The sequence below is a fragment of the Tachypleus tridentatus genome, chromosome 10 (assembly GCF_004210375.1).
Source record: "Tachypleus tridentatus isolate NWPU-2018 chromosome 10, ASM421037v1, whole genome shotgun sequence".
Classification (NCBI taxonomy): domain Eukaryota; kingdom Metazoa; phylum Arthropoda; class Merostomata; order Xiphosura; family Limulidae; genus Tachypleus; species Tachypleus tridentatus.
Genome location: NC_134834.1, coordinates 109,144,894 through 109,162,769, shown reverse-complemented (window position 1 = coordinate 109,162,769; position 17,876 = coordinate 109,144,894). Strand labels below are relative to the sequence as shown.

The 17,876-nt window shown below is 33.1% G+C and overlaps 1 protein-coding gene across 1 annotated transcript in view; it reads right to left on the bottom strand.

Moving 5' to 3' along the window:
* The window catches only part of LOC143230064 (uncharacterized), a 44,820-nt gene that overhangs the window by 578 nt on the left and 26,366 nt on the right, over positions 1-17,876 (bottom strand). The window contains exons 2-3 of the mRNA XM_076463064.1: positions 13,262-13,415; positions 6,374-6,627 (exon numbers count right to left, since the gene is read on the bottom strand). Of these exons, the coding sequence (XP_076319179.1) occupies positions 6,374-6,627; positions 13,262-13,358 (351 nt within the window). The 5' untranslated portion in view covers positions 13,359-13,415. The remainder of the gene's footprint in view (positions 1-6,373; positions 6,628-13,261; positions 13,416-17,876) is intronic.

The following is a 17,876-nucleotide window of genomic DNA, read 5'->3' as shown; positions in this document are numbered from 1 at the left end:
AGAGATATAGTTCATCTTTACAGAGATACAGTACATCTTTACAGAGATACAGTACATCTTTACAGAGATATAGTACATCTTTACAAAGATATAGTACATCTTTACAGAGATACAGTACATCTTTACAGAGATACAGTACATCTTTACAGAGATATAGTACATCTTTACAGAGATACAGTACATCTTTACAGAGATACAGTACATCTTTATAACGATACAGTACATCTTTACAAAGATACAGTACATCTTTACAGAGATACAGTATATCTTTACAGAGATATAGTACATCTTTATAACGATACAGTACATCTTTACAAAGATACAGTACATCTTTACAGAGATACAGTATATCTTTACAGAGATATAGTACATCTTTACAGAGATATAGTACATCTTTACAGAGATACAGTACATCTTTACAGAGATACAGTACATCTTTACAGAGATACAGTACATCTTTATAACGATACAGTACATCTTTACAAAGATACAGTACATCTTTACAAAGATATAGTACATCTTTACAGAGATATAGTACATCCTTACAAAGATATAGTACATCTTTACAAAGATACAGTACATCTTTACAAAGATACAGTACATCTTTACAGAGATACAGTACATTTTTACAGAGATACAGTACATCTTTACAGAGATACAGTACATCTTTACAAAGATACAGTACATCTTTACAAAGATACAGTACATCTTTATAACGATACAGTACATCTTTACAGAGATACAGTACATCTTTACAGAGATACAGTACATCTTTACAGAGATACAGTACATCTTTACAGAGATACAGTATATCTTCACAGAGATATAGTACATCTTTACAGAGATATAGTACATCTTTACAGAGATACAGTACATCTTTACAGAGATATAGTACATCTTTACAAAGATATAGTACATCTTTACAAAGATATAGTACATCTTTACAAAGATACAGTACATCTTTACAGAGATACAGTACATCTTTACAGAGATACAGTACACCTTTACAAAGATACAGTACATCTTTACAGAGATACAGTACATCTTTACAGAGATATAGTACATCTTTACAAAGATACAGTACATCTTTATAACGATACAGTACATCTTTACAGAGATACAGTACATCTTTACAGAGATACAGTACATCTTTACAGAGATACAGTACATCTTTACAGAGATATAGTTCATCTTTACAGAGATACAGTACATCTTTACAGAGATACAGTACATCTTTACAGAGATATAGTACATCTTTACAAAGATACAGTACATCTTTACAAAGATATAGTACATCTTTACAAAGATACAGTACATCTTTACAAAGATACAGTACATCTTTACAGAACTAAAGACCTTGCATATGAGATTAAGAATGTTATTTGTTAAGTTTAATCTTTTTCTATAAACGTTAATGTTCTATACTACGCTTTTAACTTAGACGTTTTGTGTTGTTGTGTCGACAGAGAGAGATTTGACGTAGCTTGTTAATCTCATGGTTTAATATCCAGAAGTTCTTCTTGAATGTTTTAGTTAGGCTATAGTAGGTGATTATTGATTTTTAAGTGTGTTGGTAATTTACAATATTTATGGTGTAGCGAACTATTATTTGATTGAGTTAGTTAATTATTTCAGTTGTGGAATATAAAGTATGTATTCTTGACAATGTAATAGATGATGTGTCATGAGATGTTAAAGGCACGAGAGATTAGCAAACAAGTGATATTGTTGCATTACAATTTACTGTAAAATTAGGACTATAAGAAAACATTAGCTAAGCTAACTTGTAGTCTTGGTAACAACACACTTTCTTTACCAATAAATGGCCTGAAATTTGCATTACTTTTACGAGACAGAACAATTAATATAATTCACTTCTGAAAACAAAACAAAAAACATTATAAATCAATTAGAAAATAGCTCATTGTAACAATAACGTATTGTAATAATAACTCATTGTAATAATAACGTATTGTAATAATACACTATGTAACACAAATTTTGTTCCCGGATAGTATGTGTTATTTCGTAATTGCTTATGTTGTAAAAGTACAGAAAATGGTCATTATTCCCTTCAAACTTTGCTTTTGTGACCTGGATAATGAAATTTAGAAATTATCCTATTTTCTATGTAAAAACAGGCAAATTTGCACATTTTCATTTACATAATAATACAACATATGAATCAAGATTTACATGTATTTATACTAAGTTATATAAAAGTGAACAAAAATGTTTAGAAGTGAGTAGTTTCTCAAGATTTGCGACTGTAATGTGAATAACTTTCATGTATTAGCCCCTAAATCATGTTTTCGTTATACGCTCCTCGGTGGTAGCGGCGTTCAAAGTCCAGTATATCTTGCTGGAAGTGCTCGCCTTGCTCCTCTGAATATGGTCCCATGTTCTCCTTGAATTTATCAAGATGAACGTCAAGGATATGGACTTTCAGGAACATCCTGTAGCCCATTTTGCTGTAGTTCTTCACCAGAGCCACAACCAGTTCCACATAATTTTCGGACTTGTAATTGCCCCGAACCACTGCAACAAAGCTGCCCCAAGCTTTTTTCCTTCCTACTGAGTTTCTTGGGGAATTCTGTGCACTCCAGGATCTTCTTTCTTTGTGGTTCAACGAAGACACCAGCTTTGACTTTTGCCTCAGACGACTTATGGAAGAAGTCTCGAAGGTACTTGAAGGTTGTAGACTCCTTATCAAGAGCTGTGACAAATTGTTTCATAAGACCCAATTTTATGTGCAATGGTGAGAACGACACCTTATGGAGGTCCACTAGTGGCTCACACTTAACACTGTGCCTCCCCACAGAGAACTCGGTCCGTTGTGGCCAGTGCTTCCTGTTGTAGTGCGCTGTGGTGTCCCTGCTCTCCCAATGGCAAAGATAACAGGAAAACTTGGTAAAGCCTCCTTGGATAGGTCTATGTGTTCACATAGGCAGCTAGAACTAAACTGAAGTGGTGAATGGTGAACCCCTGTATATACATTACTATGGAAAGTTCTAGAAATTTTTTAAAGATTCTTGAAAAGTCTCGTCAGTTCTACAACATTCTAAGAAATTCTTGTAAGTTCTAGAAAATTCTTTATCAGCTACTCTGCACTGAATCTCCCTGGAATGTTCTGGAAAATGGGTAATTTTGAAATTTCATTACCCAGGTCACAAAAGGAAAGTTTGATGAGAAAAATAGGTCATTTCTATATACTTTAGACATAAGCAATTGGGAAATAACATTCTGCCCAGGAACAAGAAAAAGTAAAAATTTTGTTTCATAGTGTTATTGTAATAATAACTCATTGTTTCTTAATAATAAACACGAAAATTAATAATCACCTACTTTAGCTTAACTTGTATTTTATGATAGTTAAACTGTGCTAGATCTTTGGAGAAACCGGTATGTTAAGCAAGTCTCTCATTACGTCAAACCTTCCTCTAGTAAACAAAATATAGGTAACGCATAGAACAAAATCAGTATCTTAAACTAGAAAAAGATACAGGATAGACGGCAAATTTATTGGTATCTTATATTATTAAAACATTTAGGCTAGACGGGAAATGAATTGGTATATTATAATATTGAAGTATTTAGGCTAGACGAAAAATAAATGATCTTATACTATTGGAAGATCTAGGCTAGACAGAAAATAAATTATCTTATACTATTAGAAGATATAGGCTGGATTGGAAATAAATTATATTTTTCTATTAGAAGATCTAGGCTAGACGGAAAATAAATTATCTTATATTATTAGAAGATCTAGGCTGGAAAAGAAATAAATTATCTTATACCATTAGAAGATATAGGCTAGATGGGAAATAAATTATCTTATATTATTAAAAGATCTAGGCTAGACGGGAAATAAATTATCTTATACTATTAGAAGACCTAGGCTAGACGAAAAATAAATTATCTTATATTATTAGAAGATCTAGGCTAGGCGGGAAATAAATCATCTTATATTATTAGAAGATCTAGGCTAGACGAAAAATAAATTATTTTATACTATTAAAAGATCTAGGCTAGACGAAAAATAAATTATCTTATACTATTAGAAGATATAGGCTGGATGGGAAATAAATTATATTTTTCTATTAGAAGATCTAGGCTAGACGGAAAATAAATTATCTTATACTATTAGAAGATCTAGGCTAGACGGGAAATAAATCATCTTATATTATTAGAAGATCTAGGCTAGACGAAAAATAAATTATTTTATACTATTAAAAGATCTAGGCTAGACGAAAAATAAATTATCTTATACTATTAGAAGATATAGGCTGGATGGGAAATAAATTATATTTTTCTATTAGAAGATCTAGGCTGGACGGAAAATAAATTATCTTATACTATTAGAAGATCTAGGCTAGATGGGAAATAAATTACCTTATACTATTAAAAGATCTAGGCTAGGCGGGAAATAAATCATCTTATATTATTAGAAGATCTAGGCTAGACGAAAAATAAATTATTTTATACTATTAAAAGATCTAGGCTAGACGAAAAATAAATTATCTTATACTATTAGAAGATATAGGCTAGACGGAAAATAAATTATCTTATACTATTAGAAGATCTAGGCTAGACGGGAAATAAATTATCTTATACTATTAGAAGATCTAGGCTAGACGGGAAATAAATTATCTTATACTATTAGAAAATCTAGGCTATACGAAAAATAAATTAGTTTATACTATTAAAAGATCTAGGCTAGACGAAAAATAAATTATCTTATATTATTAGAAGATCTAGGCTAGACGAAAAATAAATTAGTTTATACTATTAAAAGATCTAGGCTAGACGAAAAATAAATTGTCTTATACTGTTAAAAGATCTAGGCTAGACGGGAAATAAATTAGCTTATACTATTAGAAGATCTAGGCTAGACGAAAAATAAATTAGTTTATACTATTAAAAGATCTAGGCTAGACGAAAAATAAATTATCTTATATTATTAGAAGATCTAGGCTAGATGGGAAATAATTTATCTTATACTATTAGAAGATCTAGGCTAGACGGGAAATAAATTATCTTATACTATTAGAAGATCTAGGCTAGACGGGAAATAAATTATCTTATACTATTAGAAAATCTAGGCTATACGAAAAATAAATTAGTTTATACTATTAAAAGATCTAGGCTAGACGAAAAATAAATTATCTTATATTATTAGAAGATCTAGGCTAGACGAAAAATAAATTAGTTTATACTATTAAAAGATCTAGGCTAGACGAAAAATAAATTGTCTTATACTGTTAAAAGATCTAGGCTAGACGGGAAATAAATTAGCTTATACTATTAGAAGATCTAGGCTAGACGAAAAATAAATTAGTTTATACTATTAAAAGATCTAGGCTAGACGAAAAATAAATTATCTTATATTATTAGAAGATCTAGGCTAGATGGGAAATAATTTATCTTATACTATTAGAAGATCTAGGCTAGACGGGATATAATTAATCTTATACTATTAGAAGATCTAGGCTAGGCGACATTTGAATAAGTAACTTATAGTTAAAAAAGATCTAACCTATATGGCAACTGAATCAATATCTTATGCTAACACAAATATCGAGGTTTTATTGTGTTCTAATGTGATATTTTTTAAGTTTCCGGATCAAATGATACGATATCTTAAGAACCATTTTTAATCACGGAATGCACCCAGATAGATGTGTTTAAAATGTTTTCGCATATAGTTGTATGGTGTGAGATGTGTGACATGTTGAGACATGTTACTTAAACTTTATGGCTTTTTATAAAAAGTAATAACACTGAGTTACCGAAACGGTTTTTATTTGATTTCGTTTATGGAAGATGAAATCACAGAGAAACATCGAAACTCCCGTCCTTTATATTTCTTTATCATTCACATGAATTACGTTAGGTGATTAATTACCTAAGGTACATGAATTGTAAGAGATGCATGAATTACACGAAGTACATGAATTGTAAGAATTAAAAAATAAGTTATTTAGAAAGCATGAATTACACGAAGTACATGTATTGTAAGAATTAAAAAATAAGTTATTTAGAAAGCATGAATTACACGAAGTACATGAATTGTATGAATTAAAAAATAAGTTATTTAGAAAACATGAATTACATGTGTAATATAAGCTGCATGAATTATCTAAGATATACAAGGTGCATGAATTAGACGCGTTATATAAGTTACGTAAGTTATCTAAGATATACAAGGTGCGTGAATTACATGTGTTATACGAGTTACGTGAGTTCCACGAACAACACGAAGAAATATCTTTAGTAAAGAGGATTAAGTTAAAAAATCATTATAAACTTTTCGTTAGGTTTCTAATAGCTGATTGAAAATTATATGAAAGCGATATGACCATTCTGACCTGACCTTGTTCTCCGTGATGAGACGGAAAATGAAGTGTCCAGGGCGATGGATTAGTCCGCATGGAACGTTCCACTTTCCATAGGTAGAATAGCGAGGAACTGCATGTGTCGCTAGTTCTATCGGTTCACCTTTCGTATATTGAAGGAGTTGTATGAAGAGGGCGTTGCTATCGTTATATGGAAGCTTGTAGGTTAATAGCAAATCGCCAGAGAGCGCCACATAGTTGTCTGATGTATATAACCCGTATCCTGTGACCCCTGTAACCAGAGATTCTGTGATACTGGTGGCGTAAGGACAACATAACTTACTATAATACACTGTTTTCTTAACAGACTGGTTTCATTATTCAAAATAATGGTATATGTGTAAACTGTAATGCCAAACACTTTTTATGAATAAAAAACTTTAAAACTTTCGACTTATGATTAAAAAAAAGAGATTTTTAACCTTCGCCAGAATACACAAATATAACACTGGTAGACGATAACCCTGAAACCAAAATTCAAACACTAAACTAACTAACACATTCACATGACAACCCTGAATCCAAAACAGACTGTAACCTTCCCCTTTCGGTGATGGGTTTGTGGAATATCTGGGTAGGAAATTCCAAAATATTAAATGGGTCGTATCTAACATTGCATGTAATGAAAACACTTTTCCAAAAAAGGAAGTAAGTACAGGGATTTGACCTTCTGTTAACGTTTTAATCTTTCGTAAACCTGAAGATGACCTAAGAAGATAGAAACGTTGTTCTCTGCTTTATTATTAAAAGCGTTAATACCCATACCAGCCGTCCTGAGATACATTTTTATTTCAAGTGGGTTTCTCGTCACCACGAAATGCATGGCTGGATAATATCTATTCTTCGAAAGCAATGTAAACAAGACAGTAGAGATGGTATTTGTATTATCCATATATAATAACAAGAGGAAGAAATAACATGTAGCAATATATATATATATACGTAGAAAATTATTCAATCACAATTCGATTTATCCTATTCCTCTCTGTTAACATTCTATAACACTAAGTACCTGTGTTATGACGCAAATACCATCTTTATTATTCTGTTATCAGTGTTTTTGAAGGATTGATGTTAACCATCCATACGTTTACCTCTTTTTATGGAATCTTTATTCCTTACACGTGGCATTCGACTCGTAATCTGAAGGTCGCAGGTTCGAATCCCGGTCGCACCAAACATGCTCGCCATTTCAGCCGTGAGGGAGTTATATTGTTATGGTCAATCCCACTATTCTTTGGTAAAAGAGTAGCCCAAGAGTTGGCGGTGGGTGGTGATGACTAGCTGCCTTTCCTTTAGTCTTGCACTGCAAAATTAGGAACGGCTAGCGCAGATAGCTCTCGTGGCTTTGCGCAAAATTAAAAAACAAACAAACAAAGTGTGTTTGTTGTTGTATCTTAATTCAGTGTTTCAACAAGGTTGTAACTATAACTAACTTGTAAATACAAAGAGATTCCAACTGTAATATTTATTGTTTTTAAAGAACAACAAGTTTCTGTAGGAGAGCTAACTTTAAGGAGTGATTATAACATCGTTTACACTAGAATTATGATTTTTAAAACTATTACTAATTAATAATACATATAAAACTGATACTATGTTTGAAACTGTTTCACCCCAGTGAAGCTGGTTGACACCATTGTTTTAGTTTTTGAGTTATCACATAATACAAAAGAAGCAAAAAAAAAAAAACAAACTAGAAATGCAATTCAAACTTTTTGCTATGATATTTACAGACATTACCAGAACTTGTGACTCAGTAAGTATATAGACATTGTTATAACAGTAAGCACTGTATAGTGTTGTAAAGTTCTGATGACCTATTGAACATATTTAAAATATCATTTCAATGAACAATCCGAGCGGGTCTGGCATGGCCAGGTGGTTAGGGCACTCGACTCGTAATCGCAAGTTGCAATCCCTATCACGCCAAACGTGCTCGCCTTTTCAGCCGTGGGGACGTCATAATGTAACAGTCAATCCCACTATTCGTTGGTAAAAGATAAACTCAAGAGTTGGCGGTGGGTGGTGATGGATAGTTGCCTTACCTATAGTTTTACACTGCTAAATTAAGGACGGCTAGCGCAGATAGCCCTTGTGTGGCACTGGGCGAAATTCAACAAACAATCCGAGCCATAGGCAGTGATACTGAGTTGCTGATACTTATTAGAACAATGCTTTAGCCTTTTGAAACAAAGGTACGATAGTATTTAGTATTTCTATATCCATGCAAAGAGATATCTCATTCCCATATCCTATGATACTGATCATAGCCTTCCTGAACAATCCTACACAGAGAGACGAAACATCTATAGAAAATATGGTAAAGTGTCTAATCCGAAACCAATATTTTTCCATCGTTTCTAGAATGACTGATTGAAAACAATTTTCAAGACTCTGTTTTACTATCAAGGTTGTAGATTTCAAAGTTCACATACAGAAAAATGGTGCCAGCTTTTATAAAGTACCCAAATATAAGGAGATTTGTACAGATATCACAGATGGCGCATACTGCCACTGAGTGTTTCGATATAAGTTCAATTTGTTTTTACAATTCTAATAAGTTATTATTGTCTGAACCATTGATTTTAAAATATGTGGCTACAAGGCTACAAACAACAATGAATAATTTTATGCACTAATTCGGTATTATAATTATTATATATACATACATTTTTAACATTTATTTCTCTGAACCTAAAATATTTTTCCTGTCACACGGGTTTGTTGAACATCACGTACTTACAGATCTGTATTTGAGTTCCATTGCAGAATACAAGAGGTGTCCAGATACTTTTGGAAGAGCTGTCTAATAACAAATCTTAAATAATTTCGCTTTACATCCAACCCACATATGCCATTCACCCTCCTAATGTAATTTTTGCACTTGGTGAAGTGAAAACAGGGAAGTTATTATCGAAGTAACTTCTAGACATGACAACGAACATATAGCTGTACAAAACAAGGCTACGTTGACGAATGAAGACAATGGAGGTATTGTTGAAGTACCTTATAAACATACGAAACTTTTACTGCAATAATGTTTAAACAGTTCTGAGTAAATTTCTACTGTATGTTTATTGAAATTTAACTTTTTTGGCTTTATCATTAAATTTAACAAGTTTTATGTTTCTAAGATATATTTAAGTTTTTTTGTTAATTTGAAGATTTATATTAGAAACAGACAACTGTTACGATTAAACAATATTTAATTGTGTGATTGTTTTTGTAAAGAGGATTTGTTTGTTTGTTTGTTTGTTTTGGAATTTCGCACAAAGCTACACGAGGGCTATCTGTGCTAGCCGTCCCTAATTTAGCAGTGTAAGACTAGAGGGAAGGCAGCTAGTCATCACCACCCACCGCCAACTCATGGGCTACTCTTTTACCAACGAATAGTGGGATTGACCGTCACATTATACGCCCCCACGGCTGGGAGGGCGAGCATGTTTAGCGCGACGCAGGCGCGAACCCGCGAATTAAGAGTCGCACGCCTTACGCGCTTGGCCATGCCGGGCCCATTGGAAGGGATGTTATTAAGAATGATGGACTTGCACAGATACATGTTAAATAACGTAAGTAGTTACTTAGGGATGTTATTTGTAATGACGGACTTTGGGCGATACATGTTAAATAACATAAGTAGTTACTGAGATTCTACAAATGATATTCAAATATTTATTTGTTATTTATGATAATTTCAATACTGATGTTTTATGACTAATTCTTAGTCCACCATATTAAGATATTATTGTTTTATGATGAACTCTGTCACAGTAATATTTCATTCATCATTCTTACAGAAACGCAGCTGCAAGCAAAACCACATTTCCCACCATTTCGCTAGCTCTCAAATTAACTTCCAAACCATTACTTGCACCTAAGAAAGTGTAAGCTACCTACACGTACTGAAGGTAATGCTGGAACTTGCCACTTTTCTTACACTCGGATTATGAATCGAACGCCTTAACACACTTGGCCGGGCCGGGCCGGACCCTTATGTTTTTGTCTTATTCTAAATAAACGTTACTGTTAAAATATTTGGCGAAATAATTTTACTTTATAAAATAAAGAAACCATAAGAATTAGAGAAAACGTTAAAGCAAATGTAGAGATTAGATGACACATATTACTATTTAAAGATATATTTACTTTTCCAACAGACCATAGAACATTAGATCGATTTCTTAGGTTTTCCGAGGAAAAACAAAAGTCCTTACATTACGGTTACTGTAACCTGGTATATCTTATTACGTTACTCAATTATTTTTCTTAGCGCTACCGTAATGCAATATACCTTAGTTTGCTTACTTTGTTTTTTGTCTAAGATTTACTGCAATTTAACTTACCTTGACTTGTTTTCTAGATGAGGGTTTCCATAATAATACACTATTTTGTTAGTTATATTTTACATTATTGTTTCGGTAAATAAGTATATCTTGTTAAATTACCCTATTAGGCCTAGTGTATCTTGTTAAACTTTCTATATTGTTTAGTTTTCTAGGTTTAATGTTTTAGAGTAACTGAAACCTAATATATCTTGTGCATATAGTATGTTTTCTGTTTTAGAGAAACTATAACTTCGTATATTTTGAATTACCACACAGCCCATCAATAATGACGGGGCAAGTACAACCACCCCATCCCATGGTATATCCTAACCAACATTTTCATTCTAAATAAATAAATTTTGCGAACTTAAGTTTGACCAATAAGAAAGTAGAAGAGGGCAGTCTAGCCAATCAGACGTTAATAAGCTCTTTTGTGAGCCAGTCATAATTAAGATGATTTATGAAATAAATTTGTGACGTATTCATAGGCTAATTATTGATAAAATTCAGATCAACAACTTCTAATATATAGAAAACCTACTGCGTTTTATTAACACTACGTTTCAACAATGTTGATTAGAAACGAATGTATAATCTAATATTGTTGTTAGTATACGTACTAAAAATATAAAATAAAATGCATACACAACAAAAATGGAAAAATATTTGATTTCTTAATTTAGTCTTAGTTGATTAAAGACGTTTGTATTTTTTTTATTAAAAACGTTTGCGATATAACAGAAATTAGCTTAATTCAAAAACGCCTTACATTAAAATTAAATCAATATTTTTACTTTCATTATAAATTTTATACATTTATCTCTAGACTAGGTACTCCCACACTATGTCTTTATTTTCAGGCTTATTTTACCAACACTCACGACACTTATAAGGTTTTCCTGCACACGGATCCTCACGTTCCCCTCGCACTCTCGTTACTAAAATCGTAACAGGAAGAGAGTAATAGAAACTATTCTAATTAGATAAATGCATTTTGACATTCATGACTTCTCCTATTTGAGAAATCAAGAACAATCAGGCGTAACGTAAATTTGAGAAGATCCAGTGTTATAGTTTACAGATTCTAACAACGTCGTGAGCAGACACAACTTCCTAGATTAGAGATTCTGACATTATTTTGAGAAGATCCAGTGTTATAGTTTACAGATTCTAACAACGTCGTGAGCAGACACAACTTCCTAGATTAGAGATTCTGACATTATTTTGAGAAGATCAGTGTTATAGTTTACATATTCTAACAACGTCGTGAGCAGACACAACTTCCTAGATTAGAGATTCTGACATTATTTTGAGAAGATCCAGTGTTATAGTTTACATATTCTAACAACGTCGTGAGCAGACACAACTTCCTAGATTAGAGATTCTGACATTATTTTGAGAAGATCCAGTGTTATAGTTTACATATTCTAACAACGTCGTGAGCAGACACAACTTCCTAGATTAGAGATTCTGACATTATTTTGAGAAGATCCAGTGTTATAGTTTACAGATTCTAACAACGTCGTGAGCAGACACAACTTCCTAGATTAGAGATTCTGACATTATTTTGAGAAGATCCAGTGTTATAGTTTACATATTCTAACAACGTCGTGAGCAGACACAACTTCCTAGATTAGAGATTCTGACATTATTTTGAGAAGATCCAGTGTTATAGTTTACAGATTCTAACAACGTCGTGAGCAGACACAACTTCCTAGATTAGAGATTCTGACATTATTTTGAGAAGATCTAGTGTTATAGTTTACAGATTCTAACAACGTCGTGAGCAGACACAACTTCCTAGATTAGAGATTCTGACATTATTTAGAGAAGATCCAGTGTTATAGTTTACATATTCTAACAACGTCGTGAGCAGACACAACTTCCTAGATTAGAGATTCTGACATTATTTTGAGAAGATCCAGTGTTATAGTTTACAGATTCTAACAACGTCGTGAGCAGACACAACTTCCTAAATTAGAGATTCTGACATTATTTTGAGAAGATCCAGTGTTATAGTTTACAGATTCTAACAACGTCGTGAGCAGACACAACTTCCTAGATTAGAGATTCTGACATTATTTTGAGAAGATTTGATGTTCTGGTTTATAGATTCTGATCACTTTGAATAGATGTAGTAATATGGTTCACTCATTTTGATAAAATCTAGAATTGTTAACAAATTCTGACAACATCTTGACGAAGTCTAATATTCTACTTTACGGTTGACCATATATTGCAAAGGTTTCATATTGTATGTTACTTTCTTTTCCATGTAATTAAAGGATGGATTGTTAGACATGAAATACTAGTAACATTTTAAAAACTGTTGTAATGTATTACACTTCATTCTATATTATCAACGTATCAGTTTTATAGAATAGAATAAAGAAACCATGACTAATGTTAAGAATTGAGGTAAATAACATCTAACATGTCGGGAGATAAGATGTTACCCTGTAATAAGGTGTTATAAATCTGGACTTGAATGTTTGGGCAAGTTTGGGCCAGAAAATTATACAGCTAGAAAACTCTCACCTTGAACCGTCAACTCTGTTGTCACGAGGAGCAGAATGAACCTCACAGTTCTGTGTAAGTTTACAGTTATTGTACTCGACAATAAGCTTGTCTTCATCTCTCCTGTCGTTGTCAGAGTGACCACTTTCCCTACAGGGCACGAGCTTGGAGTTACCTGAACCAAAGAAAGAATAAAATGAAAACGGGAGGGAGTAACGGGGAGCAAAGTAAAATATAGGAACAAGATCGAAGTGTTTTGCGACTGCGCGTTTGTTCCGTTGTTTTGGTATTCTATTCATGAGTGTGACTCCCCCCCCCTTCCTTCTCAGGTAGCAAGATTACAAATAATGAACATGTTGTGAGCTCGGAGGAAATATCTCAAAAACAAGATTTTCTCTCAGAATTCACATTTAGTCTATAAAGTCGTTCTTCACGTTAACTTATACCTAACAACAGATAACACTACAGTGTTTAACTGACCAAAACACAGCATAAAAAAACGTTTACAATTTTGACACTTTACGAAGTCAATTACACGAAGTACATTTGTTCTTTTAGAATGTTGTCAATGTGATCAAGTTAAATGATTGGGGAAAAATGCAACCTAACATCATTTAATCGAATTTACTTGTTACACAAATTACATAAGTCTCGTATCTTAGGAAATCATGTTATAGGTTTCATTGATTGTATCTGATACTCGTGTTCTACTGTATTCATGTTAACGATTTAATTTCCTGAATGTGATTGAATACACTTTACTGACGTCCACCTATGAATGAAATATCTTTGACAATTAATATCAAACTATTTCTAACATTGTTAACTTACTACCTTAACTTCACAAATTTAGCTTTTAGTTACATAAAGGTTTATTATGGTCTGATGCTTTAAATTTAATAAGATTCAGAATTTTAGCATTCTCTTCTCTGATTCGGTATTCTAGTTTCCTAAAATGATATTACGTAAGTTTATTTTGTGACGTTCGTAAAAGATTTGTTTTTGAACTTCACGTAAAGTTAAACAAGGGCTATCTGCGCTAGCCGTCTCTAATTTTGCAATGTAAGACTAAAGGGAAGGCAGTTAGTCATCACCGCCAACTCTTGGGCTACTCTTTTACCAACGAATAGTGGGATTGGCCGTGACATTATATACCCCCACAGCTGAAAGGGCGAGCATGTTTGGTGCGACGGGGATTCGAACCCGCGACCATAAGATTACGAGTCGAACGCCTTAACCCACCTGGCCATGCCGGGCCTTGTTTACAAAAAGGTTATTTCTCTAAACTTGGAAAAACTAGATGTCCCTGCGGAGAGATGAGGTAGAACTATGTTTTCCAAACGATCATCAAAGTTATAATTAGTGACGAAAGCAGACAAGAAAGCAGTTGTGATACACGTTCCTGTCAATCCAAGAAATGTATAACACTATAAAACTGAGCCAAAAGGAGTGTCTTCCTCATTCCAGTGATATATGTGTATAATTATAAACTGATTTACTTTTATGAAACCTGTTCTCTACTCCATAAATGACAGATTGTAACCCTAAACAAACTAGTACGTGAAGACGTGGTTTAATAAGATATCTGCGTGAAGTAAAGGTGGAATACAGAATGACAAAAACAGCTTTAGTGAGATCCAAAGATCACTGAATCTCACGATTCGTGATGAAATTAAGAAATCAGCACGGAACATTTTATGTGTAATAATAACTAACACATGTCTACAAATGTAAACTTCATTAAAGTTGTTTTGGCTTTAATTTCATTTTTTTTTTATCACGTAAGGAAAATTTACCTGTTGGGAAAGACAGAGAAAACACTTTTCTTAGATCAAGTTATTATTTCGTTTGCCGCAGTGAACATATTTTATTATATTCCGGTTATAAAACAGTCGGTTAGATTCTTACGTCGCGATAGTCTAGAGAAATCTACAGCCAGCGGTTGTCAAAATTTTACGCATACAAAATGTGATAAAATTTAAATGAAATTGATCCAGTTATGTAAACTGACATTTGACATTTTGTGGAAACCTGTACATGATGGATTAAGTATAAAGGAATTATTGTTGAATGTGTAAAATTTCAAGACAACAAAACAATCGTAGGCCTATTGTTATTGTCAGGCATTGAACATTTCATGTGAAATATATTGTAGTGTTAAAGTCGAGAATAGGATGTTTTAATCTGATTGTATATGGTTCACACATGCGACACTTAATTCTAAGGTACAATGCGTAAGTTCATGGCTAACACATAAAAACAGTACACCTATAACAACATCTCTTGTTCTTTCTAGTGTATTTGATTGAATTGAAGGCTTCGTTTTTCATTTAGTTTTTAAGAAGGAAGGTAGGAAACTGAACATTTATTTATAAACAGGGGGATGTAGATATTTTACTGAAACAACAACAGGTTTCTTAGGATAACATAGCTTTGCCCTTCACCGTGTACCTATAGAAAAGGCGGAGTCTATCTTATTTAGTTCAAGCTACGTAGGGGTGTGAAGACAATTTTTCACAGAGAAAATCGATTCTGGTAGGTGAGAAGACAGAGCAGTTCCTATCTTCCCATCTGATCATAAAACTAGTATTTTTCATAGATACCGTGGCGTGCGGTCTCTAGAGGGCGTTGTTCTAAGGCACACTAGAATAATAGCTCTCGTGGGACGTGTTAAAAGGCACAGAGCATGCGCTGCAAGGTAAGAGTGTAACGAGAATTGTTAAAAAAAGCAAAAAACCTCTTACAACATCAATACCCTTGTCCATTTAGAACATAACATCAGCACCAAGCACAAACCATTCCCCTTGCTTCACGAAATGTATAGAATTGAAAGTTTCAGGCTCTGAATGTTAAGGTGTTTTTTTGTGTGAAAAGTGGAGTAACTGTTTCAAAGAAGATAAAAAATCGGAGATAACCATTAGAAAAAAATTAGGAAATAAAACCTGAAAATCATGTTGTTTCTTTACCACAATACGTGAAAAAAATTAAATATATATATATATTTATAAGAATAATTTTGTCGTCACCTATGTTTCCCTTAACCTAAAAGAGATTTGCTAGATTCACAGATTATGTACCAACTTACACAATGGGTTAGCTGGACATTTTCTACCCTAATTCTAAGCTGCCTAAATTGAGGATTTGATTGTCATTTATAGAGAGCAGCCAGAGACCCAAAGGGAATGGGCTGGGAACCACGAATGCTCGAAGCCATAGTTAGGGAATACTAGCCACTAGGCAACGTTTGGAATACATGTAAAAAGAGCTATTGTTACAGTTCTTAAAATTTAGTAAAACAATAAAATCACTGATAATTTTCCTTTTGTCTAAATAATCTTAATGGTTTTATATGATAATAAAACAATGTTTATTATATGTATATATCAAGTGGACACTTTATTTGATTCCTCAAACTAGAATGGACCATATTTGACCATATTCAGAAATTGGACTCAACATGGATCACATTGCTTATAGCATACTACATGGTGTTTGATTGTAGCTCGTTTATTCACAGATTTAACCCTAACACTCGTGTTCATTTGAAAAATTATCAGAGAGATACAGATCTGATAACGAAGAAAAATGATCGAAGTAACGGTTCTGTTCGAACCAATACAAATGTCTTAATAATGTATTATCCATCAATATAGAAATACGTCGTATTTAACGTATTTAACTCTTGAGCTACATTTTACCAACGAATATTAAGATTAATCCTATTTGCCTAAAGAATGAGCATTTTTAGATAAGGGCTCTCGAACCCGCGACCCACAAATTACGACTTGAACTCCCTAACCACCAAGCCATGCCAACCCCTTTTAACCTTGACGTCGAGAGAGTGATGTACCGTCTTGCAATACCTTAATCATAAAGATGGAAATACATCATTCTGAGTTACTGATTGTGGTAGTACAGGTGTTTTTGATCGTCTTTGTTCACCTTCAGCCTGAAGATTCTTAAATATGAAGTACAAAAATAGAGGGAGCTTCATAATTTTTGGCAGTGCAAGAATAACAGAACATTGTGGTAACATGTTAAGATGTAAAAACATTATTTCATGCTAACCTTGTGTCAGTATTTTCTAAAACACCAAAACTGAGGTATTACAATCTAGAATACTAAAGCTGGCAGTGCTAATGTGATAGATTGTCTTGATAATGCCTTAAAGACTGAAACGGCTCATTCTAAGATTAAGTTTGGTAGTACGAAAGTTCTAGATGGTTTGGGTAATGCCTTATTCCAACACACTGAAAAATTTCAGTGACTGGTGTTAATTTTGACAATGCGAGTATGGTGGAATGTCTTGGTAACGTCTTAACCCCCCAGGATAGGAATACATAATTCTGTGGCTTGGTTGGTAATGTCTTAACTATGAAGATAGGAATGCATCATTCTGTGGTCTTGGCAATGTCTTAACTATGAGGATAGGAATGCATCATTCTGTGGTCTTGGCAATGTCTTAACCACCAACATTTGTCTTTTTAGGATGTTCAACAGTGTTTTGATATGCACGAGATATCTTTAAAAGAATGAAAGGATCAACCTTCCATCTCGAAAACAGTTGAAATGTCAGTTGCGATGAAGAGTGAAAAACGAATCCTGAAACCATATCACGCGGTTTCTGTCGTTTGTT